The sequence below is a fragment of the Cinclus cinclus genome, chromosome 24 (assembly GCF_963662255.1).
Source record: "Cinclus cinclus chromosome 24, bCinCin1.1, whole genome shotgun sequence".
In the NCBI taxonomy this organism is placed as follows: domain Eukaryota; kingdom Metazoa; phylum Chordata; class Aves; order Passeriformes; family Cinclidae; genus Cinclus; species Cinclus cinclus.
Genome location: NC_085069.1, coordinates 5525237 through 5552175, shown reverse-complemented (window position 1 = coordinate 5552175; position 26939 = coordinate 5525237). Strand labels below are relative to the sequence as shown.

General features: G+C 53.1%; 1 protein-coding gene across 2 annotated transcripts in view; it reads left to right on the top strand.

Annotated features, from left to right (window-relative positions):
• The window catches only part of LASP1 (LIM and SH3 protein 1), a 38194-nt gene extending 12442 nt beyond the window's left edge, over positions 1 to 25752 (top strand). For both annotated transcript variants that reach the window (XM_062508349.1, XM_062508348.1), the window contains 5 exons: positions 14432 to 14516; positions 20550 to 20657; positions 22841 to 22991; positions 23479 to 23570; positions 24319 to 25752. In XM_062508349.1, the coding sequence (XP_062364333.1) occupies positions 14432 to 14516; positions 20550 to 20657; positions 22841 to 22991; positions 23479 to 23570; positions 24319 to 24492 (610 nt within the window). In that variant the 3' untranslated portion in view covers positions 24493 to 25752. The remainder of the gene's footprint in view (positions 1 to 14431; positions 14517 to 20549; positions 20658 to 22840; positions 22992 to 23478; positions 23571 to 24318) is intronic.
• The last annotated feature ends 1187 nt before the right edge of the window (positions 25753 to 26939 follow it).

The window sequence follows — 26939 nt, the reverse complement described above, 5'->3', positions numbered from 1 at the left end:
GGGATGGGCAGAAATTCCCAAAAAAGGGAGAAACTCAGGAGTTTGGGATGGGCAGAAATTCCCAAAAAAGGGGAGAAACTCAGGAGTTTGGGATGGGCAGAAATTCCCAAAAAAGGGGAAGAAATTCAGGAGTTTGGGATGGGCAGAAATTCCCAAAAAAGGGAGAAACTCAGGAGTTTTGGATGGGCAGAAATTCCCAAAAAAAGGGGAAGAAACTCCGGAGTTTGGGATGGGCAGGAATTCCCAAAAAAGGGAGAAACTCAGGAGTTTGGGATGGGCAGAAATTCCCAAAAAAGGGAGAAACTCAGGAGTTTGGGATGGACAGAAATTCCCAAAAAAGGGAGAAATTCAGGAGTTTTTATCAGTCCGAAATTCTTATTCTTTCCTGAGCCTTTTTTATTATTTTTTTCCTGCACCTTTTTTTTTTAATATATTTTTTTTAATCCTTGGTCTTTTTTAAAATATTTTTTCCTGGGCCTTTTAATTTTTTTTTTTTCCTGGGCCTTATTTTTCCCTCTGATCCTTTTTTTTTTTCCCTCTTGGCCTTTTTTTATTTTTCTGGACCCTCTTTCCTCCTGACTTTTTTTTTTTTTTTTTTTCCCCTGGGCTATTTTTTATTTCCAGGGCCATTTTTTTTTTTCCCCTGGACACCTTTTATTATTTTTTTTTTCCCTGTGATTTTTTTTTTCCCAATTATTATTTTATTTATTTATTTATTTTATTTCCCTGAACCATTTTTTTTCCCCTGGGCCTTTCCACCTGTTCCTGAGCACTGGATATTCCCTTCTAATATTTTATTTTTTTTTGTTTTTTTCCCCCTTATCAACAAATCCCTTGATTTTTTTGCTCCCTTTTCCTGGCTAATCCCGAGCTCTGTGAATCCCAAAATATTCATTAAGATCTAAAAAGCAGCTTGGAAATCAGATTTTGGTAACGCTGGCAGTACTTAGAAGGAAAATTAGTGAATATAATTAATGTCATGGAACTAGAATAGGGTGATCCCAAAAGGATCCCTGCAGGATGAGTGTTGGAATCCTGGAATTCCAGGATGCTTTGGGTGGGAAGGCACCTTCAAACCCCAATTAATTCCTAAAACCCCAATTCCTGAAACCCCAATTCATTCCTGAAACCCCAATTCCTGAAACCCCAATTAATTCCTCAAACCCCAATTCATTCCTCACACCCCAATTAATTCCTGAAACCCCAGTTCCTGAAACCCCAATTCATTCCTGAAACCCCAATTCATTCCTAAAACCCCAATTCCTGAAACCCCAATTAATTCCTCAAACCCCAGTTCCTGAAACCCCAATTCATTCCTGAAACCCCAATTCATTCCTCAAACCCCAATTCATTCCTGAAACCCCAATTAAGTCCTCAAACCCCAATTAATTCCTGAAACCCCAATTAATTCCTGAAACCCCAATTCATTCCTGAAACCCCAATTCATTCCTGAAACCCCAATTCATTCCTGAAACCCCAATTAATTCCTCAAACCCCAATTCATTCCTCAAACCCCAATTCATTCCTGAAACCCCAATTCATTCCTAAAACCCCAATTCCTGAAACCCCAATTAATTCCTCAAACCCCAGTTCCTGAAACCCCAATTCATTCCTGAAACCCCAATTCATTCCTCAAACCCCAATTCATTCCTGAAACCCCAATTAAGTCCTCAAACCCCAATTAATTCCTGAAACCCCAATTAATTCCTGAAACCCCAATTCATTCCTGAAACCCCAATTCATTCCTGAAACCCCAATTCATTCCTGAAACCCCAATTAATTCCTCAAACCCCAATTCATTCCTCAAACCCCAATTCATTCCTGAAACCCCAATTCATTCCTAAAACCCCAATTCCTGAAACCCCAATTAATTCCTCAAACCCCAATTAATTCCTCAAACCCCAGTTCCTGAAACCCCAATTCATTCCTCAAACCCCAATTCATTCCTGAAACCCCAATTAAGTCCTCAAACCCCAATTAATTCCTGAAACCCCAATTAATTCCTCAAACCCCAATTCATTCCTGAAACCCCAATTAATTCCTCAAACCCCAATTCATTCCTCAAACCCCAATTCATTCCTGAAACCCCAATTAATTCCTCAAACCCCAATTCATTCCTCAAACCCCAATTCATTCCTGAAACCCCAATTCATTCCTGAAACCCCAATTAATTCCTCAAACCCCAATTCCTCACACCCCAATTAATTCCTGAAACCCCAATTAATTCCTGAAACCCCAATTCATTCCTGAAACCCCAATTCATTCCTGAAACCCCAATTCCTGAAACCCCAATTCCTCAAACCCCAATTCATTCCTCAAACCCCAATTCATTCCAGCCTGGCCTCGGACGCTTCCAGGGATCCAGGGGTGGCTCTGGGCCCTTTTGGGGTTTTGTTTTTTCTGTTGTTGTTGTTTTGTTTGGGTTTTTTCCCCCAATGTCCCCTGATTTTTTTTATCGAAATTTTCTCTTCCTGCTCCTGGCTGAGTTATCCCGAAAGGAGAAGTGAGAGCAGAGCTTGGCCAAGCCCTCCCACTGTTAGTGGGGTTGTTGTGGGGTTGTTGTGGGGTTGTTGTGGGGTTGTTGTGGGGTTGGTTTGGGGTTGGTGTGGGGTTGTTGTGGGGTTGGTTTGGGGTTGGTTTGGGGTTGTTGTGGGGTTGTTTTTTGGGGGGGGTTGTTTTGGGGGTGGTTGTGCCTTGTCCAAAATCCAGGATAGGGAATGGGGGATTCCAGGTGGTCCCAGGTGGTCCCAGGTGGTCCCAGTGGGATCCCAGGTGATCCCCGGTGTTCCCCGGTGGTCCCAGGTGTTCCCAGGTGTTCCCAGGTGATCCCAGGTGATCCCAGGTGTTCCCAGGTGATCCCCGGTGGTCCCAGGTGTTCCCAGGTGATCCCAGGTGATCCCAGGTGATCCCCGGTGATCCCAGGTGATCCCAGGTGTTCCCAGGTGTTCCCAGGTGATCCCAGGTGATCCCCGGTGTTCCCAGGTGTTCCCAGGTGTTCCCAGGTGTTCCCAGGTGATCCCCGGTGGTCCCAGGTGATCCCAGGTGATCCCAGGTGATCCCAGGTGATCCCAGGTGTTCCCAGGTGATCCCAGGTGGTCCCAGGTGATCCCAGGTGTTCCCAGGTGTTCCCAGGTGATCCCAGGTGTTCCCAGGTGTTCCCAGGTGATCCCAGGTGATCCCAGGTGATCCCCGGTGATCCCAGGTGATCCCAGGTGGTCCCAGGTGTTCCCAGGTGATCCCAGGTGTTCCCAGGTGATCCCAGGTGATCCCAGGTGTTCCCAGGTGGTCCCAGGTGGTCCCAGGTTTTCCCAGGTGGTCCCAGGTGTTCCCAGGTGTTCCCAGGTGATCCCCGGTGGTCCCAGGTGTTCCCAGGTGTTCCCAGGTGATCCCAGGTGTTCCCAGGTGTTCCCAGGTGATCCCCGGTGGTCCCAGGTGTTCCCAGGTGTTCCCAGGTGATCCCAGGTGTTCCCAGGTGTTCCCCGGTGATCCCAGGTGATCCCAGGTGATCCCAGGTGCATGTGGGACATTCCTGCAGGTGTGAGCGGTTTGTGCCATCCCAGGTAGGGAATGGCGTTTCTGCACCTGTGAGCCGCAGCGACGACGGCTTGGGGAACAGCAGAAACCTGTGCAGAATAAATTGTTTTGTTTGGGGTTTTTTGGGGCGGTTTTAGGGTGGGGGAAACGGCGCCGTTGGAGCTCCAGCTTTGGGGGAAGGGGGAATTTGGGACTTTGGGAATCCTGGGAGGGAGGGGAGATGTGAGTCCTGAGGCAGGTGGGTCTGGCTTTGGGGGAAGAGGATTTCCATTTTCTCGGGGTTTTTCTGGGAGAAGGTGATTTTTATTTATTTCTTTTTTGGGAGAAGATGATTTTTATTTATTTATTTTTTCGGGGAGAAGATGATTTTTATTTATTTATTTTTTCGGGGAGAAGATGATTTTTATTTATTTATTTTTTCGGGGAGAAGATGATTTTTATTTTTTTTTTTCTGGGAGAAGATGATTTTTATTTATTTCTTTTTTGGGAGAAGATGATTTTTTTTTATTTATTTATTCGGGGAGAAGATGGTTTTTTTTAATTTTTTTTTTGGGAGAAGATGATTTTTATTTTTTTTTTCTGGGAGAAGATGATTTTTATTTATTTCTTTTTTGGGAGAAGATGATTTTTTTTTATTTATTTTTTCGGGGAGAAGATGGTTTTTTTTAATTTTTTTTTTTGGAGAAGATGATTTTTATTTTTTTTTTCTGGGAGAAGATGATTTTTATTTATTTTTTTTTGGGAGAAGATGATTTTTATTTATTTCTTTTTTCTGGGAGAAGATGATTTTTATTTATTTATTTTTTCGGGGAGAAGATGATTTTTATTTTCTTGGTTTTTTTCTGGGAGAAGATGATTTTTTTTTTTTTTTCTGGGAGAAGATGATTTTTATTTACTTCTTTATTGGGAGAAGATGATTTTTATTTATTTATTTTTTCGGGGAGAAGATGATTTTTATTTATTTTTTCTGGGAGAAGATGATTTTTATTTATTTCTTTTTTCGGGGAGAAGATGATTTTTATTTATTTTTTCTGGGAGAAGATGATTTTTATTTATTTCTTTTTTCGGGGAGAAGATTTTTTTTTTAATTTTTTTTCTGGGAGAAGATGATTTTTATTTTTTTTTTTTTTGGGAGAAGATGATTTTTATTTTTTTTTCTGGGAGAAGATGATTTTTATTTATTTCTTTATTGGGAGAAGATGATTTTTATTTATTTATTTTTTCGGGGAGAAGATTATTTTTTTAAATTTTTTTTTGGGAGAAGATGATTTTTATTTATCTTTTTTTCTGGGAGAAGATGATTTTTATTTATTTCTTTTTTCTGGGAGAAGATGATTTTTATTTATCTTTTTTTTCTGGGAGAAGATGATTTTTTATTTATTTCTTTTTTCGGGGAGAAGATGATTTTTTTATATATTTTGGAAGAAGATGATTTTTTTTTTTGGAGATAAGATTTTTTTTTTTTTGGGAAAACAATTTTTTTGGGAGAAGGGTGACTTTTGGGGGCAGGACAGTCTTTTGGGGGGAAAGAGGAGATAATTTTTGGGGGGGAGAAGAGAAGGTAAATAATTTTATTTGGGGGGGAAGAAGAGAAGGTAGATAATGTTTTGGGAGGAGAATGATTTTTTTTTTGGAGGGGGCTGATAGAGAATGATTTTTATTTTTTTAATTTTTGTGGCGGGGAGGACGATTTTTTAATTTTATTTTTTTTTTTTTTTTTTTGGAGGAGGCTGATAGAGAATGATTTTTATTTTTTCAATTATTTTTGTGCTGGGGAGGACGATTTTTTTTTTTTTTTTTTTTGGAGGGGGCTGATAGAGAATGATTTTTATTTTTTTAATTTTTGTGGCGGGGAGGACGATTTTTTTTATTATTATTATTATTTTTTTGGAGGGGTGATGATTTTTAAGACAGGACTATATATTTTTTTATTTTTTAATTTTTTTTGGGGAGGTGGGGGGAGGGTGTTGCGGGTCCCTGATCGTCCCCATCCCCATGGAATAGGATCTGGAGCATTGGGATTTGCCCATCCCCAGAGCTGGGGTGTTTGGGGTGTTTGTTTGGGGTGTTTGTTTGGGGTGTTGTGTTTGTTTGGGGTGTTTGGGGTGTTTGGGGTGTTTGGGGTGTTTGTTTGGGGTGTTGTGTTTGTTTGGGGTGCTTGTTTGGGGTGTTTGGTGTTTGGGGTGTTTGTTTGGGGTGTTTGGGGTCTTTGGTGTTTGGGGTGTTGTGTTTGTTTGGGGTGTTTGTTTGGGGTGTTTGGTGTTTGGGGTGTTTGTTTGGGGTGTGTGTTTGGTGTTTGGGGTGTTTGGGGTGTTTGTTTGGGGTGTTTGGGGTGTTTGGGGTGTTTGTTTGGGGTGTTGTGTTTGTTTGGGGTGTTTGTTTGGGGTGTTTGGGGTGTTTGGTGTTTGGGGTGTTTGGTGTTTGGGGTGTTGTGTTTGTTTGGGGTGTTTGGTGTTTGGGGTGTTTGGTGTTTGGGGTGTTTGGGGTGTTTGTTTGGGGTGTTTGTTTGGGGTGTGTGTTTGGGGTGTGTGTTTGTTTGGGGTGTTTGGGGTGTTTGGTGTTTGGGGTGTTTGGTGTTTGGGGTGTTTGGTGTTTGGGGTGTTTGTTTGGGGTGTTTTGTTTGTTTGGGGTGTTTGTTTGGGGTGTTGTGTTTGTTTGGGGTGTTTGTTTGGGGTGTTTGTTTGGGGTGTTTGGTGTTTGGGGTGTTTGGTGTTTGGGGTGTTTGGGGTGTTGTGTTTGTTTGGGGTGTTTGTTTGGGGTGTTGTGTTTGTTTGGGGTGTTTGGTGTTTGGGGTGTTTGGTGTTTGGGGTGTTTGGTGTTTGGGGTGTTTGGTGTTTGGGGTGTTTGTTTGGGGTGTTTTGTTTGTTTGGGGTGTTTGGTGTTTGGGGTGTTTGGTGTTTGGGGTGTTTGTTTGGGGTGTTTGGGGTGTTTGGTGTTTGGGGTGTTGTGTTTGTTTGGGGTGTTTGGTGTTTGGGGTGTTTGGTGTTTGGGGTGTTTGGGGTGTTTGGGGTGTTTGGTGTTTGGGGTGTTTGTTTGGGGTGTTGTGTTTGTTTGGGGTGTTTGGGCTCCGGCTGCTGCAGGGGAAGTGGGATAAGAATGGGAAATTCCTGACATTCCAAGGAGCCCGGCACAGCCCCGGCTCCTCACCCCCCTCTCCCGGGGCTCCCTTTGATGCTGCTGCTGCTTTAACCCTTTCCAGGACTGAGCACAGAAACTGCCCCGAATCTCTTTGTTCTTCCCATTTTTCCTTAAAGCCAACTGGGAGTAACTGGCACGGGAGGATTTTTTTTTTTTTTTTTTTTTTTTTTTCCCCCAGGGATGTGACAGAAGGGAGAGCTCCAGGTTTGGATTTGGGGTTCCGGGAGTATCCTGGGGAAGCAGAAATTCCAGGTGAGGTGTACCTGGATAGGGGCATCCCAGGAGGAGCCAGCCCTTCCCAAATTTGCTGGAGATGGAGTGGAGGGATGGCTCTGTCCCGGGAGAAGGGACTGGAAAAGCAACGTTTATCCTGGCAGGGAAAAGGCCGCTTTTCCAAACATTCCTCAGCACAGGGTCCTCTCTGTTCCAGCCGTGGCCCTCTGCCAAATTCCTGAGTTTCTTTCTTCGGGAGAGCAGGAGGAAGAGGGCTGGGCTTCCTCCAGCCCTGATGTTCGTTCCCCCAGCCGTAAATTCAGGAGAAGTTTTTGGGGTTGCTGGTTGGATCCCGGTGCCAAGATGTGGGAATTGTTTGGTGGCAGATGGGACAGTCCCCACCCCACTCCCTGTGCCCTCCTTGGCTCCAGCTGGGCACTGGGAGGGACTGGGAGGGACTGGGAGTGACATCCAGGGCTGGGCTGGACTCTTGGCCTGAGCACTTTGAGCTAAAAGTGGAAGAAGAAAAAAAATCCAGGGAAGTCTGAGACTTGTCCAAATGAAAGGTGGGGAAAACCTGGATACAAGAGATGGGCAAGGCTGGAGTTCCAGGCTCCAGCTGCTCCCAAACACACATTTTATAGAGGTGTTAATATTGAAACTGCTGAGCTCGGCCTGGGAGATCAGAGATCCCCCCCCAGCTCCACAAATCTCACCTGGAAAATCCTACCTGAAGGCTCAAAGCTGAATATTCAGTCTGGGGAGCCTTCGGAGCCATCCCTGGGCAGTGGAGCTGTGCAGGGATGGGGACAAGGAGCAGGATCCTGGGCTAGGGGCTCCTTCCCCACCTCCCTGGGCCACTGGGATCAGCTGCTGCTGGTCCCTGGGGCTGGCAGGACAGAGCCAAGGCCAGGCTGGATCTCAGGGATCTGCTGCTGTTCCCAGATTTGGGGTTGTTGTTCTTTCCCTGCTGGATCTCAGGGATCTGCTGCTGTTCCCAGATTTGGGGTTGTTGTTGTTTCCCTGCTGGATCTCAGGGATCTGCTGCTGTTCCCAGATTTGGGGTTGTTGTTGTTTCCCTGCTGGATCTCAGGGATCTGCTGCTGTTCCCAGATTTGGGGTTGTTGTTGTTTCCCTGCTGGATCTCAGGGATCTGCTGCTGTTCCCAGATTTGGGGTTGTTCTTTCCCTGCTGGATCTCAGGAATCTGCTGCTGTTCCCAGATTTGGGGTTGTTGTTGTTTCCCTGTTGGATCTCAGGGATCTGCTGCTGTTCCCGGATTTGGGGTTGTTGTTGTTTCCCTGCTGGATCTCAGGGATCTGCTGCTGTTCCCAGATTTGGGGTTGTTGTTGTTTCCCTGCTGGATCTCAGGGATCTGCTGCTGTTCCCGGATTTGGGGTTGTTGTTCTTTCCCTGCTGGATCTCAGGGATCTGCTGCTGTTCCCAGATTTGGGATTGTTGTTCTTTCCCTGCTGGATCTCAGGGATCTGCTGCTGTTCCCAGATTTGGGGTTGTTGTTGTTTCCCTGCTGGATCTCAGGGATCTGCTGCTGTTCCCGGATTTGGGATTGTTGTTCTTTCCCTGCTGGATCAGAGGAGCTGGCAGGACGTTGAAGCAGTTCCTGCTCCGGGCAGAGGCAGCCTGGGCTGACACATCCTCCTTTACCCTGAAGATGTTCCCATTAGGGGTTGGAGCAGGAATCGGGCTGGCTGTCCCTTGGGAAGCTGCTGGGAGCCATTTGGGATGGGACTGGAGATTTGGGATGGGATTGGGATGGATCCTGCTGCACCCACAGGGAGCAGAGCTGGCGAGCAAAGCCCCGTTCCCATTGCTGGCCCCAAAGCATCCCTGGGATCACCTGCGGGATTGGCCCCTCCAGGAGTCTGGGCCAAATCCTGGAGAATCCCCGTCCCACGGAGCTGAGCTCCGGGCTGGGCTCTGCAGGAGCAGATTCTGGCAGCGGCTGCACACGTGGAGGGCTGGCCCAGCCGTTTTGGCAGCTTTTCCCTGGAAATGCCGGGAGGATCCAAACCCTTCCCTGCACCCATTCCTGCAGGATCTCCGCAGCTCGGGGCTGCTTTCAGTGCTGACAAAGGCACAGTTGAATTTTTTTTTTTTTTTTTTTTTAAGCTCGTTCCCAGAACCAGCAGCTCCTTGAAAGGCAGGATGTGACCTCGGAGCCTCCTGGCAGAGCACAGCCAATTGCTTCCTTTGTTTAACTCTTCTCTGCTGAATCTTTCCCGAATGATTCCCAAATTCCTGATCCGGCTGGGGGGTGGCTGTCACCCCTGGGAGCTGCAGGGACAACAGGGAATGTTTGCATCCTTGATGGAGCAATCTGCAAAATCCCCTTGGTTTGAAGCCTCAATGTAAGCAGCACTTGGAGCTCCAGAGGTTTTCCCAAACGCTGGCAGCTCTCACATCATCCCTGGAGATTTTGGGGTTTTTTTTTTTTTTTGGCTTTGCTGGGGGATCACACTCAGGGTTGGCGCTGGTCCTGGGGTTCCCAAATTCCATCACAGGAGTTTTTACCAGTGTTCTGGAATTTATCCTCATTTCCAGTTTGGGAAAAGCTCCGAAGGCAGCAGGTCAAGTGCTGGTGTCACTTGGGGGGGGGAGGGGAGGTTTTTGGGGGAAATGCTGCTTTTAGGGCAGGACTGGGATTGGGGATTTGTGGTGGGATTTGGCATCGCTCCAAACCCCTCTCATTCTGTGGGGCTGGCAAGGTGGGAAATGCAGATCCCACGGAAACCACGGTGCTGCAGTTTGAAGGAAGAGGGTCTGGATTTGCTTCCCGACATCCCTGTGAAAGTTTCCTCCCTGCTCCCTGCCTGGGGAGGTGCAGGAATTGCTGGGGACCCTTCAGACGAGCCCCTCACCCCATGGGGATCACCGAGCTTGGATGGAGGGAGGGATGAACTTTGATCCACCTCGGGATTGCCGTGCTCAGCCTGCTGCTAATGCTGGAGGCAGACGGGAGCTCTGGCCCGAGGAGACTCCTCTGACCTGATTTAGCAGCGCCACAAAAGCCTCGTCTGGTCCGGGCTGCTGCAGCCTCCTGGGGCTCCTCTGCTGCCAGGAGGAGCTGGGATTTTCTGGGATTCTGAAGGTGGAAAGGGGTTGTGTCTGGGGTCTCTGCCATGCCCTGCGCTCTTCTGGAATATCCAGAGTTGGAAGGGATTCCCCAAAGATCACGAAGCCAAACCCAGACACCCCAACACTCCCACCCTGTCTCTGAGAGCGTTCTCCAAACATTCCTGGAGCTCTGGGACCCGCAGGGAGCACCAGTCCAACCCCAGGCACCCCGAAAATCCCAGCCTGTTTCAGACTTGTCCAAGCATTCTTCTTCCCCAGGGAGCAGCTCCCAAGAGCTGGGGGGGGGAAAGCAGTGCCCAGTCCAGGGAGAGGATCCCAAATCTGAAATTCCCTAAGGAATGACACTCTCTGAAAGCAGCTCCCAAGAGCTGGGGGGAAAAAGCAGTGCCCAGTCCAGGGAGAGGATCCCAAATCTGAAATTCCCTAAGGATTGAAACTCCTCTTGCCCAGGGAGCAGCTGGGGCAAAGAGCAATTCCCAATCCTGGGGGAGGATCCCAGATTCCTGTTGTTGATCCCGTGCCCGGTGCAGACAGAGCCCTCCTGCCTGTTAACCCTGGGCTGAGCAAAAGCTGCCTCAAATCCTTGTGAGATTTCCTCAAAATCCAAAGGAAACCTAATCCCAGCTTCATCCCTGGCTGTCTTCTGCTCACCCAGGCTGGCTTGGAGCAGGACACAGCTTTGTGTTCAATCCACGTTCTTGTTTTCCAGGTTATTTTTAATTCCCTCCTCCTGTGGTTTTCCAGTTCTCCTGAGCTCCTCAGGGATGGATTTCTGCCTTTCCCAGCCCTGGTTTCCAGGGATGGATTTCTGTGTTTTCCAGGGATGGATTTCTGCCTTTCCCAGCCCTGGTTTCCAGGGATGGATTTCTGTGTTTTCCAGGGATGGATTTCTGCCTTTCCCAGCCCTGTTTTCCAATTCTGAGCTCCTCAGGGATAGATTTCTGTGTTTCCCAGTTCTCCTGAGCTCTACAGGGATAGATTTCTGTATTTTCCAGTTGTCCTGACCTCCTCAGGGATGGATTCCTGCCGTGGCCAGCAGTGGCTCCTGATCTCCTCCTCATTATCTGCGGTTGCCCAGGGCAGGGATGCGGTTGCCCAGGGCAGGGATATGGTTGCCATGGCAATGGGACGATTCCCAGCTGCAGGGCAGGGATGCTCCAGCTCCTTTGCCCGTGGCTGAGGCCGTGTCCCACCCCGGGGCTTTCCCAGAGGATGTTCACATCGGGAATATCAGGAAAAAAACACTGCTGAGCTGCAGGGAAAAAACCTCTGGATTTGGGAAAACCCCGGGCAGAGGGGCTGGGGATCTCCTCACGGGGTTGGGAATTCTCTGGGATTCCCTGAGGGAATTTGTGATCTGGGATCTCCCAGAATCCTAGGAATGGTTTGGGTTGGCTCTTGGCTCTCCTCACAAAGCTGGGAATGGTCTGGGATTCCCAGGAGGAATTTGTGGTCTGGGATCTCCCAGAATCCCAGGATGCTTTGGGTTGGCTCTCCTTTTGAGGCTGGGAATGTTCTGGGATTCCCAGAATCCCAGGAATGGTTTGGGCTGGAAGGGACCTCGGAGCCCACCCAGTCCCACCTTCCCCAGCCCAGCTCTCTCAGGGCTGGAGCTGTTGCTGCTCCCAACTCTGACCTTGCTGTGAGCCAGGAGCTCAGGGAAGGGCTCCAGGATTCCAGGAAGAGCTCCAGGAGCAGGAACTGGGGAAGGAGACGAGCTCAGGGCTGTTCCCTGCTGCCCCCAGAGCCCAGGGGCTGCTCTTAGTGGATTAACAGATTAATTAAACCCTGGCTCTGCCAGCAGCTCCTCACAGCACCCTGGGCTGGTGTTGGATCCTCTGGAATTATGGAATCACCAGCACTGGAAAATCCCTCTGGGATCAGATTCCAGCCGTTCTCCCAGCACTGCTCTGTCACCACCAAATGTGTGTCCCACGTGCTTTTGGACATTTCCAGGGATTTATTCCCCGTTCCTGTGCCTCCCCACCCTTCCAGTGAGCCAATTTTCCCTGAAATCCCAACCTGAGGCCACTCTGGTCACCTTCTGTGTCTTCTCCTGGCGAGCTCAGGAGCCTCCCAGAGAATCAGATTTTATCCTGACTGGGGTTTGACTGCAGGAATTTCCGTGCAGCAGCCGCAGGCTGGGTGCAGTCCCTGCCTTGGCACTGGATCCCAGTAACACACCAGTGCTGGGGGTACTGGGGAGGAGCTTTCTAAGGGAAGTTATCCCAGGTTTTGCATGGATTTGGGAGTGGAGCAGCCCCAGGCGTGAGCAGGATGGGGACAGCGCTGTCCCTGTGCCCCTGCACTGGGCAGTTCCTGTCACAGCCCTGCAGTGGGTCTGGAGGATTCTGGAGCAATCCCACTTTGGGAATTCTGCTTTCAGGCTGTGAAAGAGGAACCCCTGATCCTTTCCCAAAGGTGTTTTCCCCTCCGTGCCCTCTCCCATCTGTGCCACAGCCCTGGAGCTCTCAGTGCCAGCCCACAGCCACCATCTGCTCCGGGTCAGGTTTCTTCCCAGGGCTTTTCCTGGGAATTGTGGCGTGTGCTGGGCTCTGCCTCCATGGCTGGAAATGCTCCAGGCAGAGCTGTGGGATCAGATCCAGTGGGAGCATCCTCCCGGATCTAGGGCCTGGGGGTGAAGCTCCATAGCTGGGACTGGCTCTTCCCCTTCCTGGCAGCTGAGAGACCCCAAATCCAGCAGCTTTTTGGGGTCAGGGCTGGCCCAGCTGGGGTTTTTCCCACTGCACCCTCCCTGTTATCCATAGATTCCATCCCTGCTCTTTTCTACATCTGGGGATGGCCAGGGGGACTTTGGCTGACAGCAGCCTCCAGCACTGGATATTTCCTTTCTCCCAGAACTTCCCCTGAATCGTTCTGAGCTCCTGACCCCGTTCCTGTTTGTTGTCCCCATTATCCCAGCACGGATGGGGATGTTCTGCAGCTCCAGGAAACTCCAGTGTGAGGCTGCTGAGGCTGGAACCTCGTTCAGGGAGAGCTCAGGCCATGCCTGGGACCCTGCAGGGCTGGGGCTGTGCCAGGCAGAGGCGCTGGGAGCTGAGCCAGCAGCTTTTCCTGGGATAACGGGGCCCTGGGGGCCGTTTGGGAACTTGGAAAGGTTTGTCCTGAAATGCTGCACAGGCCTGGAATGGGTTTGTCCCCAAGGGGAAAACGCTGCTTTTGGTCTTTTGTGATAAATGTGACACTGGGAGAGAGCCCAGGGAGAAAAGTGTTAGCTGGGGGAGAGTGCGCAGGGAGAAACCCCATTGTCTGGGCAGCCCCATTGTCTGGGCAACCCCATTGTCTGGGCAGCCCCATTGTCTGGGCAGCCCCATTGTCTGGGCAGCCCCATTGTCTGGGCAGCCCCACATCCCAAGTGGCAGCTGCCAAACACTCTATGGATGTGTCCCCAGCTCTGGCTCCTCCAGAGTGGGACAAAACCCCTGGAAAGTTCACAACACTCATTCATCCACTGGGGACACGGGTTTGGGGTGACACAGCCACCCTGGCTGGGCTCCATGATCCTGGAGGGCTTTTCCAGCCTGGATGAGTCCAGGATTCCATGATGAGAGTTGCTCTGCCCTGCTGGAGCACCTGGGTGGGTGGGGACAGGGGACAGTGGCATTAATGGGGGATGTGGCATTAGCAGAGCAGGGGACAGTGGCATTAATGGGGACAGTGGCATTAATGGAGCAGGGGACAGTGGCATTAATGGGGACAGTGGCATTAATGGACATGGGGACAATGGCACTAATGGAGCAGGGGACAGTGGCATTAATGGATGTGGGGACAGTGGCATTAATGGGGACAGTGGCATTAATGGACATGGGGACAATGGCACTAATGGAGCAGGGGACAGTGGCATTAATGGGGACAGTGGCATTAATGGATGTGGGGACAGTGTCTGTAATGGGGACAGTGGCATTAATGGGGACAGTGGCATTAATGGATGTGGGGACAATGGCACTAATGGAGCAGGGGACAGTGGCATTAATGGGGACAGTGGCATTAATGGGGACAGTGGCATTAATGGATGTGGGGACAGTGGCATTAATGGGGACAGTGGCATTAATGGACGTGGGGACAGTGGCATTAATGGAGGCAGTGGCATTAATGGATGTGGGGACAGTGTCTGTAATGGGGACAGTGGCATTAATGGGGACAGTGGCATTAATGGATGTGGGGACAGTGGCATTAATGGACGTGGGGACAGTGGCATTAATGGATGTGGGGACAGTGTCTGTAATGGGGACAGTGGCATTAATGGGGACAGTGGCATTAATGGATGTGGGGACAGTGGCATTAATGGATGTGGGGACAGTGGCATTAATGGGGACAGTGGCATTAATGGATGTGGGGACAGTGGCATTAATGGACGTGGGGACAGTGGCATTAATGGGGACAGTGGCATTAATGGGGACAGTGGCATTAACGTGTCCTTCCCTCGGCAGACATTACCCGAAGCAATCCTTCACCATGGTGGCAGACACGCCCGAGAACCTGCGCCTAAAGCAGCAGAGTGAGCTCCAGAGCCAGGTGAGCCCCTCAGATCCCAAAATTCCGACGGGAAAAACCCACACTGACCTTCCCCGTTGAGGGGGGGTAAAAAAACAGAGGGACCCTTCCAGCCCTGACAATTCCATGATTCTCTGGGTGCTTCCCAAATCGCTCAGACAGGGAAAGGAGAGGCAGGTTTGGGGTGCAGGTCTCTCCTCCCAGGTCTCAGCTGTGTTTGCTGTTCCCTTCCCCCCTGGCTGCTGGCACCTCCCAGAGGTGGGAATCCTCTCCCACGCCCGGTTTGCTTTTTCCCAGCTGGATTCCAGGTGGAAAAAAAAAAAAAAAGGCAGGATCTTCACCTGGCCAGGTGTGCACCCTGCAGATGTTTCCTGTAAACTCCAACCTCTCAGGGCTTGGGCACCCCTGGAACAGAAACAAATAATCTGGAGGGATAAGGAGTGGCCTGGAGGAGGATTCCTGGTTTTTCTGGGAAGAGGAGAGGCCAATGTCCAGGCACGTCCTGCTTTGTCCCCTGCAGGTGGCCCTGGCTCAGCACAGTGCCTGTAGTGAGCCCGGATTTCCTTTTGCTCCAGAACCTCTGGGAGAAAAGGGATGGGAGCATCAGTTTTGCAGGAAAACTCCTGGAAGTGCAGGAATGGACATTGAGGGGGGTGGCCCTGCCTGGGGAAGGAACTGGAGCACCAGGAGAGGCCGAGGGAGGTGGGAAAGGGGCTCAGCCTGCAGAAAAGGAGGTTCAGGGTGGCACCTCCCCAATCCCAATTCCTTCCTTCTCCAATGCCCTGGAAGGAGCCGGGTGGGGCTCAGGCTTTTCCCCAAATCAACAGGATGAGAGGAGACAGCCTCACGCTCTTCCAGGAGAGGTTTAGGTTGGATATCAGGGAAAAAGCATTCCCTGGGAAGGTTGTCAAGCATTGGAAGGGGTCACCATCCCTGGCAATGTCCCAAAACCCCGTGGAGGTGGCACCTGGGGACACGGGCTGCTGGTGAGCGCGGGGCGCGCTTGCACTCTGATCTCAGGGAGCTTTTCCAGCTGTAACAATTCCACCTTTTCCTGGGCTCTGTTCCTGTGGGAGGCTGTGCTGGAGCATCCCCTGAGCCGTGGTCTGAGCCTTGATGTCACAGCTCTGCTCACGTGTGCTCCGAGCTCTCTGTGCCGGAAAAAAACTCATCCAGAGGCGATGCCGGCTGGAACGAGTGTCTGCAGGAGAGCTCGGGGTGTGGAGCTGCCCTGGGAGTCCCTTCAGTTCCCTTTTTTCTTTTGAAAAGGGGCAGTGGGACAGCCCAGGGGGTTCCGTGCTCTTTTCAGTCTGGTTTTTTGGGATGAGCGTTTTCTGGGTTTGGTTTGTTTTTTTTTTTTTTTGGAATGGGCTTTTTTTTGGGGATGGGGTGGGAGTTTTCTTGGGGATGGGTGTTGTTTCGGGATGGGGTGGGAGTTTTTTTTGGGGATGGGTGTTGTTTTGGGGATGGAGGTGGTTTTTGGGATCGCTGTTTTCTGGGATCAGTGGGTTTTTTTGGGATCATATCCCTCCTTTCCACGCTCTGAAGGGTGCCATGACCTTCCTTCCTTCTCTTCCCATTACCCTGGGAGTGTCAGGAGCTGGGGAGCTGATTCCTTGGGAATACATCCAGGAGGAGGAGGGGCAGAGCCAGCGAGGCCAGGACCACCCCGGTGTCCCCAAAGCTCAGCTTTTGTCCCCAAAGCCCAGCTTTTCCCCCTGGGAGCAGCCCAGCAGATCCCTGGCTCAGGCTCAGAGCTGAGCCCAGCCTGGGGCTGGATTTGTGTCCACGCAGCAATGACAAGGACAGGGGGGTGGCAGGGACAAGGGGACACCGTGGCATTTCCATGGCAACCAGGGAGATGCTGCTGGAGTCTCCAGGCTTCTCCTGGGTTGTTGTTGATTAAAGGAGAGCCAGGGGAGGGATTTGTGCTCTCCTGAGCCCGGGGGGGACTCGGGGGTGGGGAGGGGGATTGGGAAGGGCTCTTTTTCCACCATTTTGTCACCACAGCTCATCCCCTGTCCCCTGTCCCAGCTCCTGGGGCCTCCCGGGTTTTGGGGGATGGAGCTGAGATGGCTCAGGGGTGGGAGAGGCTCCTGCAGGGCAGGGGGGGGGGGGCGGGGGTGCTCAGGGCAGCATTCCCAACGGGATGAGCTGAGGGGGGATTTCTGGGGGGGGGGGAGGGTTGGGGGGGTGCCTTTGGGTGATGGCAGAGACCCTGCAGAGGGGCTGAGGAGGGAGACAGGAAATTTGGGATGCAGGAGGTTTGGGATACAGGAAATTTGGGATGTAGGAGGTCTGGGATGCAAGAGAGGCGGGGTGCAGAAGGTTTGGGTTGCAGGAAGTTTGAGATACAGGCTTGGGATGCAGCAGGTTTGGGATGCAGCAGCAGGTTTGGGATGCAGGAGGTTTGGGATGCAGCAGCAGGTTTGGGATGCAGCAGGTTTGGGATGCAGCAGCAGGTTTGGGATGCAGCAGGTTTGGGATGCAGCAGGTTTGGGATGCAGGAGGTTTGGGATGCAGCAGCAGGTTTGGGATGCAGCAGGTTTGGGATGCAGCAGGTTTGGGATGCATCAGCAGGTTTGGGATGCAGCAGGTTTGGGATGCAGCAGCAGGTTTGGGATGCAGCAGGTTTGGGATGCAGCAGGTTTGGGATGCAGCAGCAGGTTTGGGATGCAGGAGGTTTGGGATGCAGCAGCAGGTTTGGGATGCAGCAGGTTTGGGATGCAGCAGCAGGTTTGGGATGCAGCAGGTTTGGGATGCAGCAGGTTTGGGATGCAGCAGGTTTGGGAGGTGGCAGAGCTGATCCAGCTGGAAGCTGCCAGACTGGATCCCCAGTTTGGGATGGATCCCAAACACCAGGTTAGGATCTTCAATTCCTCTCTGCCTTTGTTCTGCCTACCAAGGGAGGCTCCCATTTCCCAAACTCCAAACATTTGTGTTTCTTGGAGCACTCCAGCAGCAGCAGCTGCTCTGGTTTATGGACAATCCCCTCTGCTGATGGCCAGGGAATCTCAGCTCTGGGCATGGAATGAGCTGCAGCCCTGCCAGGGGGGTCCTGCAGAGGAGCTGGGGGAACTGGAGCTGAGGGCTGGGGCAGGGAAAGGCTCCTGGAGAAGGAACAACCTGGAAACCATCCAGGGATGGGGTGCCAGGGCCAGGCTGGGTTCCAGGGCCAGCAGCCATTCCTCTGTCCCTTCTCTTTGTGTCCCTGAGGAGGTGTCTCAGGGGAAGCTGCTGGCTAATGATGTCCTGTGAGGCCAAAAGTGTCCCCAAAGTGCCACCCTGGTGCCCACAGGCTGCTTTTCTGAGCCCACGTGTGGCAGGGAAATTGCAGGTTGCCATCCTGGGGCTCCTTTTCCGAGCTTTTCCCGGAGGGAATTCGGGCACAGCCCTTCCTGTGTGGGGGTGGCAGCTGCCACTCCTGTCCCTGCTGTGCCAGCTCCTCTGGGAGTTGTCACCTCGGTGCTGGTGACAGCACAGGGAGGGTTTGATGTGCTGGGCTGTGATGTGTGAAGCACTCGGAGTCACGGCATGGACAGAGCAGCTCCCCCAGGAAAATTAATTGTGGGCCCTATTTTAATTTATTAAATTATTCTTGTCATGGTTTTTTAGGGCCAAATTCCTGTGTCCTGAGCCATCAGTAGGCTGAAAAACCAGGGAAGATGAAGCAGGGTGGGATTTAGGAGGGGGAAAATACGGGATTTATCAGAGGATCTGCCTGCCTGTGGGATTGACTTCTTAGCGATTCCTTGTTTTTCCAGCCTGGAATTCTGGCAGCTCAGCAGCTCTGTGTGTGCCCTGTCCTGAGCAGCATGGGTATGACATCCCCCACTCCTTCATGGAGTGCAAACCAGAGCCCAGCTGGGCTGTCACTGGGCAAACTGGGACTGGGGGCTCCACCCCCCTGAGCCTGTCCAGTGTCACTGGGTTTGTGTCACCGTCCCAGAGGTGGCTGGGACACCCCTGGGGGGCTGCAGGTCACTGAATCCCTGCTTGGTGACCACAGGAAACTGAAATCAAACCCGGGTGACCCCAGAGAGAGGAGAGACCCTTCCTGCCCACAGGGAAATGGGGTCTGAGTGCTGGGGGAGTGGTTTGGGTGCCAGAGCTGCCGGCAAACCCCTTTTTGTCATGGCTGGGGAGGCTCAGGAAAGGTCAGGGATGTTTGGGAATGCTCAGGGATGTGCAGGGATGGTTGTGGATGCACTGGGAAGGCTCAAAGATATTCAGGAATGCTCAGGGATGGACAGAAATGCCCAGGGAGGTTCAGGGATGCTCAGGAATGCCCAGAGAGGTTCGGGGATGCACTGGGATGTTCAGAGATGTTCAGGAATGCCCTGGGATGCACTGGGATGTTCAGGAATGCCCTGGGATGCACTGGGATGTTCAGAGGTGCTCAGGAATGCCCTGGGATGCACTGGGATGTTCAGTGATGCACTGGGATGTTCAGGGATGCACTGGGGATGCACTGGGATGTTCAGGAATGCACTGGGATGTTCAGAGGTGCTCAGGAATGCCCTGGGATGCACTGGGATGTTCAGTGATGCACTGGGATGTTCAGGGATGCACTGGGGATGCACTGGGATGTTCAGGAATGCACTGGGATGTTCAGAGGTGCTCAGGGATGCACTGGGATGTTCAGAGATGTTCAGGGATGCACTGGGGATGCACTGGGATGTTCAGTGATGCACTGGGATGTTCAGGGATGCACTGGGATGTTCAGAGGGGCTCAGGGATGCACTGGGGATGTTCAGGGATGCTCAGGGATGTTCAGGAATGCCCTGGGATGTTCAGGGATGCACTGGGATGTTCAGGGATGTTCAGGAATGCGCTGGGATGCACTGGGATGTTCAGGGATGCACTGGGGATGTTCAGGGATGTTCAGGAATGCACTGGGATGCACTGGGATGTTCAGTGATGCACTGGGATGTTCAGGGATGCTCAGGGATGCACTGGGATGTTCAGGAATGCCCTGGGATGCACTGGGATGTTCAGTGATGCACTGGGATGTTCAGGGATGCACTGGGGATGCACTGGGATGTTCAGGAATGCACTGGGATGTTCAGAGGTGCTCAGGGATGCACTGGGATGTTCAGAGATGTTCAGGGATGCACTGGGGATGCACTGGGATGTTCAGTGATGCACTGGGATGTTCAGGGATGCACTGGGATGTTCAGAGGGGCTCAGGGATGCACTGGGGATGTTCAGGGATGCTCAGGGATGTTCAGGAATGCCCTGGGATGTTCAGGGATGCACTGGGATGTTCAGGGATGTTCAGGAATGCGCTGGGATGCACTGGGATGTTCAGGGATGCACTGGGGATGTTCAGGGATGTTCAGGAATGCACTGGGATGCACTGGGATGTTCAGTGATGCACTGGGATGTTCAGGGATGCTCAGGGATGCACTGGGATGTTCAGGAATGCACTGGGATGCACTGGGATGTTCAGTGATGCACTGGGATGTTCAGGGATGCACTGGGATGCACTGGGATGTTCAGTGATGCACTGGGGATGTTCAGGGATGTTCAGGGATGCTCCTGAGTGAGGCAGGAGCCCGGGCAGGAGCTGCTGCCCCTGGGGAAGCCGTGGGTCACAGCCAGGGACTGCTGCTGGATCCTGCTCTGCAGTGTCCTGCTTTTCCCTGTGTTCAAAGTTTTCACTTAAAGCTGAGCTCAATCCTGGTTTTCACTTAAAGCTGAGCTCAATCCCGGTTTTCAGTTAAAGCTGAGCTCAATCCTGGTTTTCACTTAAAGCTGAGCTCAGTCCCGGTTTTCAGTTAAAGCTGAGCTCAATCCCGGTTTTCACTTAAAGCTGAGCTCAATCCCGGTTTTCAGTTAAAGCTGAGCTCAGTCCCGGTTTTCACTTAAAGCTGAGCTCAGTCCCAGTTTTCAGTTAAAGCTGAGCTCAATCCCGGTTTTCAGTTAAAGCTGAACTCAGTCCCGGTTTTCACTTAAAACTGAACTCAATCCCGGTTTTCAGTTAAAGCTGAGCTCAATCCCGGTTTTCAGTTAAAGCTGAGCTCAATCCCGGTTTTCCTGCTGTGCCCCCAGATCCGCTACAAGGAGGAGTTTGAGAAGAACAAGGGCAAAGGTTTCAGCGTGGTGGCCGACACCCCCGAGCTGCAGAGGATCAAGAAGACTCAGGATCAGATCAGCAACGTGAGTGGCTTCTCCTCCCTGCTGTGACATTGCTGTGACCTCCGGGGGGACCCGGGCAGGGGACAGCTGCTGACAAACAGCCTGGATCACAAATTCCCGGAATCCTGGCAGAAATAATTCTCCAGCCGGATTGCCCTGGCATGTCCTGCCCCTCTCCCACCCTCCCGTGTGTCAGGGGCTCTGAGATGCTCCAGCTGCCTGAGGGAGCAGCTGGAATTTGTGAACCAGCTCCACCCACCCCTGGCTGCCACCAAAACCTACAGTGGGGGCAGCTCTTGGAATTGTGGAATATCCTGAGCTCCAGGGGGATCCCCCAGTCCCTATTCCTGTCCCAGCAATTCAGGGATTGCTGGCCCTGATGGGCTCAGTCCCTCTCCAGCTCTCTCTGTGTGCCTGGGGGATGCTGGAGCGTTGCCATGGAGAAGCAGGAGGGATGTGCAGGGATAGACAGGGATGCTCAGGGATGTGCAGGGGTGCTCAGGGATGTGCAGGGATGTGCAGGGGTGCTCAGGGATGTGCAGGGATAGACAGGGGTGCTCAGGGATGCTCAGGGATGTGCAGGGATGTGCAGGGATGCTCTGGGTTCCACATCTGGCTGTGGCCCCGGGAGCAGCTGGCGTGGCTGCCCCTGTCCTGAATCTCCCACCCAGGGAGCTGATTCCCCTTGAGCTGCTGGGGAAAGCCAGGAGTGTTCCTCGGGAAGGGACAGGGCTGGATTCTCCTGCTGGATTCTCCCTGCTTTGTCTTTTCTTTCCATCAGAAACCTCTTGGGCTCCACAAGCTGGTGGTGCCTGAGCTGCTCCTGCTTTTCCACCCCCAAGATATTCCCTGCCCTGGAGCTGCTGGCTGGGGAAGGGGTTTGGAATGCAGGGAGATGGTGCCACAGTGAGAGCTCACACAAAAACCCAGGAAACCTCAGCAGGGCAGGAGGGGGATTTTTATTCCCTCTTTTTCTGCTCCCATTGTGCAGCTCCTGGCATCCCAAACCCCAGGCAGGGAATGGGATCCAAGCTGGAAGATTTTCCCTGGGGCAGCTCTGAGCTGGCAGCTTCCCTGGAGTGGGGCTGGGGGTTGGGTTTGGGGTGGGTCCAGGGGGGTCTGGGGACATGAAGTGACAGCACAGAGCTGAGCCCAGCCCCCTCACCCTCTCCCAGCCATTCCCAGCAGCTTCCCAGAGTCTGGCTGCCAGCCTGGGGTGGCCGTGACCCACTTAGGAGAGACACAGAAAGCAGCCCTGTCCCTGCTGGCATTCCTGCTGCAGGGGCAGGAACGGGGGGGGCCATGCCCCAAAACATCCTCGGTGGTGAGGGAAGGGTGAAAAGCCCCTGGGAATGGGGCTGGGCATGGCCTGAGCCCATCCTGGGGCTGTCCCTGCTCTTGAACCTGCCCTGGGGGCTGTTCCCCAACGTGTCCCGGGGGCTGTTCCAGGAGCTGTCCCTGTTCCTGAGGCTGTCCCCATCTCCCGGGGGTCCCCACAGATCAGGGGGTGCTGTCCCCGGGGTTCTCTCTGCTCCAGGCCGTGCCCTTGCTCAGCTCCCAGTGCGCTCCAGTCCAGCACTGTTTAACCAGGGACATTCCCAGGCTCCAGGTGCTTCCCGGTGGGAATGCACTCATTAACAGCACGGGGTTAATTGGTTATTTTTAACCCCCGTGGCTGGGTTAACCTTTCCCTCCTGCCTGCCCTGGGGTCCCCTCTGTCTCCCTGGCACTGGGGGCTCCGCAGCAGAGTTCCTAAAGGGGATTTTGCTCCGTGTTCCCGTGGTTTGGGAGCAATCTCATCCTGAAAATATTCCTCATCCCACCCACAGGCCCCCGAAAGCTCCTGCTGTGTGTGGCACCAACTGCTCTGAGCAGATGTCCCCGTGCTCAGGGCGTGGGGGAAGGAGCCCCCCAGGATTTGCTGGGATGGGGGAAGGATCCAGGAATCCTTCAGGCTGGAAAAGCCATCGAGTCCAGCACTGCCCTCACCACCGGCCCTCCCCCCCAAAAGCCTCATCCACGCGGGCTTTTAACCCTTTCAGGGACAGCGTCTCCACTGGGCAGCCCCGACTCCCTTTCCTGAAGGAATTCTCCCGGATTTCCAATCCCAACCTTCCCGAGGCCGTTTCCTTCCCCCACCCTTTTTTCCCCGGGGAGAAGCTGCTCCAGGGCCGGGCTCTGAGCTGTCCCACCCTGCCCTGCAGATCAAATACCACGAGGAGTTCGAGCGGAGCCGGATGGGCCCCAGCCCCAGCGAGGGCTCGGAGCCGGAGCGCCGCAATTCCCAGGAGAGCAGCGGCTACAGGAGAGCAGAGCCACAGCAGCAGCAGCACCTGGGCCAGCCCGGGGCCACAGGTGAGGCTGGGCCAGTTCATGGATCCACCCATATCCCAGTTCAGGATCACTCACAAATCCCAGTTCATGGATCCACTCAAATCCCAGTTCATGGATCCACTCAAATCCCAGTTCAGGATCACTCACAAATCCCAGTTCATGGATCCACCCATATCCCAGTTCATGGATCCACTCAAATCCCAGTTCAGGATCACTCACAAATCCCAGTTCCTGGGTCCAGCGTTCCCTCCCCATCCCAGTTCCTGGGTCCAGCGTTCCCTCCCCATCCCAGTTCCTGGGTCCAGCGTTCCCTCCCCATCCCAGTTCATGGATCCACCGTTCCCTCCCCATCCCAGTTCCTGGGTCCAGCGTTCCCTCCCCATCCCAGTTCCTGGGTCCAGCGTTCCCTCCCCATCCCAGTTCATGGGTCCACCGTTCCCTCCCCATCCCAGTTCCTGGATCCAGCGTTCCCTCCCCATCCCAGTTCATGGATTCTCCTTTCCCCCAGTTTACCAGCAGCCGCCTCCATCCCAATCCTACGGTTACAAGGAGCCGGCAGCTCCGGCCTCGTCCCAGCGCAACGCCCCGGCCGGAGGGGGGGTGAGTACAGCCCAGCCCCCCACTCCCACTCCGGGGATCCCCAGGGAGAGGTTTGGGAGGACTTGGATGCTTCGGTTTGGCCCTGAGACCCGCCCGGATCCAGCGTGCCCTGAGCGTGTCCCTGGGGAGGGCCTGGGACCCCTCTGTCCTTGGGGAGGGGCTGTGCCATGATCCGCGTGTCCCCTGGGGGTGACAGTGACCCCTGTGACCCCCGGGGCTGTGACCATGTCCCCTGTGTCCCCGGGGCTGTGACAATGTCCCCGTGTCTGTGACCATGTCCCCCATGGCTGTGACAGTGTCCCCCTGTCTGTTCCATGTCCCCCGTGTCCCCGGAGCTGTGACCATGTCCCCCGTGTCTGTTCCATGTCCCCCATGTCCCCCGTGTCTGTGACCATGTCCCCCGTGTCTGTGACCATGTCCCCCATGTCCCCCGTGTCTGTGACCATGTCCCCCGTGTCTGTGACCATGTCCCCCGTGTCTGTGACCATGTCTCCCGGGGCTGTGACCATGTCCCCCATGGCTGTGACAATGTCCCCTGTGTCTGTTCCATGTCCCCCGTGTCTGTTCCATGTCCCCCGTGTCTGTTCCATGTCCCCCGTGTCCCCGGGGCTGTGACCATGTCCCCCGTGTCTGTTCCATGTCCCCCGTGTCTGTTCCATGTCCCCCGTGTCCCCGGGGCTGTGACCATGTCCCCCGTGTCTGTGACCATGTCCCCCGTGTCTGTGACCATGTCCCCCGTGTCCCCCAGAAGCGTTTCCGTGCTGTCTATGATTACAACGCGGCGGACGAGGACGAGGTGTCGTTCCAGGACGGGGACACCATCATCAACGTGCAGCAGATCGATGACGGCTGGATGTACGGCACGGTGGAGCGCACGGGGGACACGGGAATGCTCCCGGCCAACTACGTGGAGGCCATCTGAGCCCGGGGACGCGCCCGGCCGGCCCCTGTCCCCTCCCCCGTGTGTCTCTTGTCCCCTCCCCCTGTCCCCATGTCCCCTCGGTGTCCGGTTGCTCTTGCCAGTTCTGCTCCGTGGTGGCCCCGCGGGGTGGGAATGGAAGCCCCGAGGCTTTCCTGCTCCTGTCCCTCCTGGGGGAAACCTCCAGAAGAGGGAGGGGAGAGGGAGAGGCCGAGTCAGGACCAAATTGCCACTGTGGGGTGGGAGAGGTGAGGGGGGCTCGTCCCGAGGGTGTCCTGGGCTCAGGGATGGGCTGGTGGCTCCTCCTGCCCCTCTCGGCTCCATCTCGGGCTCATCCCGCAGCTGCTCTGGGCTCCCCTCCCTCTGCTCCCTTCAGTCTTCAAAACAGGAAAAAAAAAATCTTTGTTCAGGTAAAAATCTCCAAGAAAACCTCTCTCCTGGGACTTTCAGGCTTGGGGCAGCCCTGGGGGAGGCTCTGGCTGCTCCTCCCTCGGGCTCTGGGTGTCCCCATCCCTCCAGAGAAGGAGCAGCCCTGGGGCTTTTCCTGGGGGCAGCTGCTCTGGCTGGAGGGCTGGGCTGGGCTGAGCCCCCCTAGACTGGGCTGAGCCCCCCTGGTTCTGGGATGAGCCCCCCTAGACTGGGCTGAGCCCCCCTGGTTCTGGGCTGAGCCCCCCTAGACTGGGCTGAGCCCCCCTGGTTCTGGGATGAGCCCCCCTAGACTGGAATGAGCCCCCTGCAGCTCCAGCTCCCTCTGGGCTGGGGTCTGGGAGTCTCCTGGGGGAACGTTTTCCTCCCACCCAGAATTTTCGTGCTTTTCTCCTGCTGCTCCTGAGTGCTGCCACCGCTTTGGTGGTGCCACCACAGTCACCCTGGCTGGTTGTCCCCATGCTGATTGTCCCCTGGCTGATGTGGCATCCCGAGCCACCCTGCACCTCTCGTTCCCACAATGCAGGTGGCAGCTTTTTGGGACCGCTTTGGGATCGTGTCACGGACCAAAAGGTCAAAGCACATCCCTGTCCCCTCTTCCTCCAGGCCCAGGAGGTCCTGGGGCAGGGCAGGGTCGGGTAAAACTGGAACTGAGCAAGGAGGGAGGAGCAGGAATCCCTGCAGGGTCCCGGGATCAGGACCTGGGGCCAGCAGGGATGTGGAGGCTCCCAGGGGGAAGCTCCACTTTCCCTATTCCCACAGGAAAAACAGGAATAAGGGACCAAAGTGTCCGAGTGAGACATTCCCTGGTGCTGTTGGGGACACGTCCTTGGGGACATCTCCCTTCCTTGGGGGAGGGGAGGGGGGGAGGGCTGGGATTGGGGACAGTGGGATCAGAGACCCAGCTGGAAAAAGGAATCACAGCTGCAGTGGGATCAGGGACAGGGATCAGGGTGACACCGGAGCAGAGCAGCCAGGATGGGCTGGGCTGGGCTGGGCTGGGCTGTCCAGGCTGGGAATCCCAGCTGGTGCTAAAACAGGGAGCACAAGGGCAGGGGGATCCACCTCTCCCTGCTAAATCCTCTTCTTAATCACGTTCTTGTCTGGGAATGGGGGTGGGGGGGAGCATCAATGTGAATAAACCCTTTTTTAATGGACCAAATAACACAGGAAATTCCCTTTTGGGATCCAGACCTTTTTTTAATCCTCCCTCAAAAACATTGTCCCTAAATTCTCCCCTCCCGTGCCTCTTTCACCCCCACCATGGGAAACAAACCTCTTACTGCTTGATTTCTGCCTTTTCTCTCAACTTTATGCACTTTTTTGCCTTTTTTTTTTCATAGCTGAAAAGCACCTAAACCTGTATTTAAAATAAATAAATAAATAAGAGTTAAAAAAAAAATTACAAGGAAGAAGAACAATTAAAAAGCTGAATGATTGCTTCTCATCACGTGTAAAAGAGACCTTGTCCATCCCAGCTTCCCTGGTTGCGTCTCAGTGCTGAGCTTAGAACGTGTTTTCCTTGGGATCTGTTGCTTGATTGAGGTTTTGTCCTTGTGTCCTCCTTCCCGGGTTGAGCACCCACCAGTAAAAAAGAAAAAGAAAAAAAAAAAAAAGTTATTTGGCATTTTTTTCCAAAAAAGAAAACTCACTGAATGGAACAACCCGAATGATTCTCTTCCCGGTTTACTCAGATTGAAAATAAAAGTTTAATTTTTACCTGCTGATTGTGCTGGCTTTGATTGCAGCCACTTTTTCTGTTTGTTTGGGGTGAGGGGAGGCTTCCAGAGCTGAGGTTTTCATCTTCCCTGAGATTGGGAAACCCTGGGGATCCACCTGGGCTGCAGCTCCTTGGCTCACCCCCTGCTTTGGGAAAGCCCAGGGATGTGTTTTGGAGCCACAGTGCAGCTGAGAGGTTTCTGTGGAGCCCTGGGAATTCAGGAACTGCAGGTGGGATGTTCAGTGATGTTTTAAAAAAAAAAAAAAATCTGCCGGGTGTGTAGGGAAAGACTTTTTTTATCAAC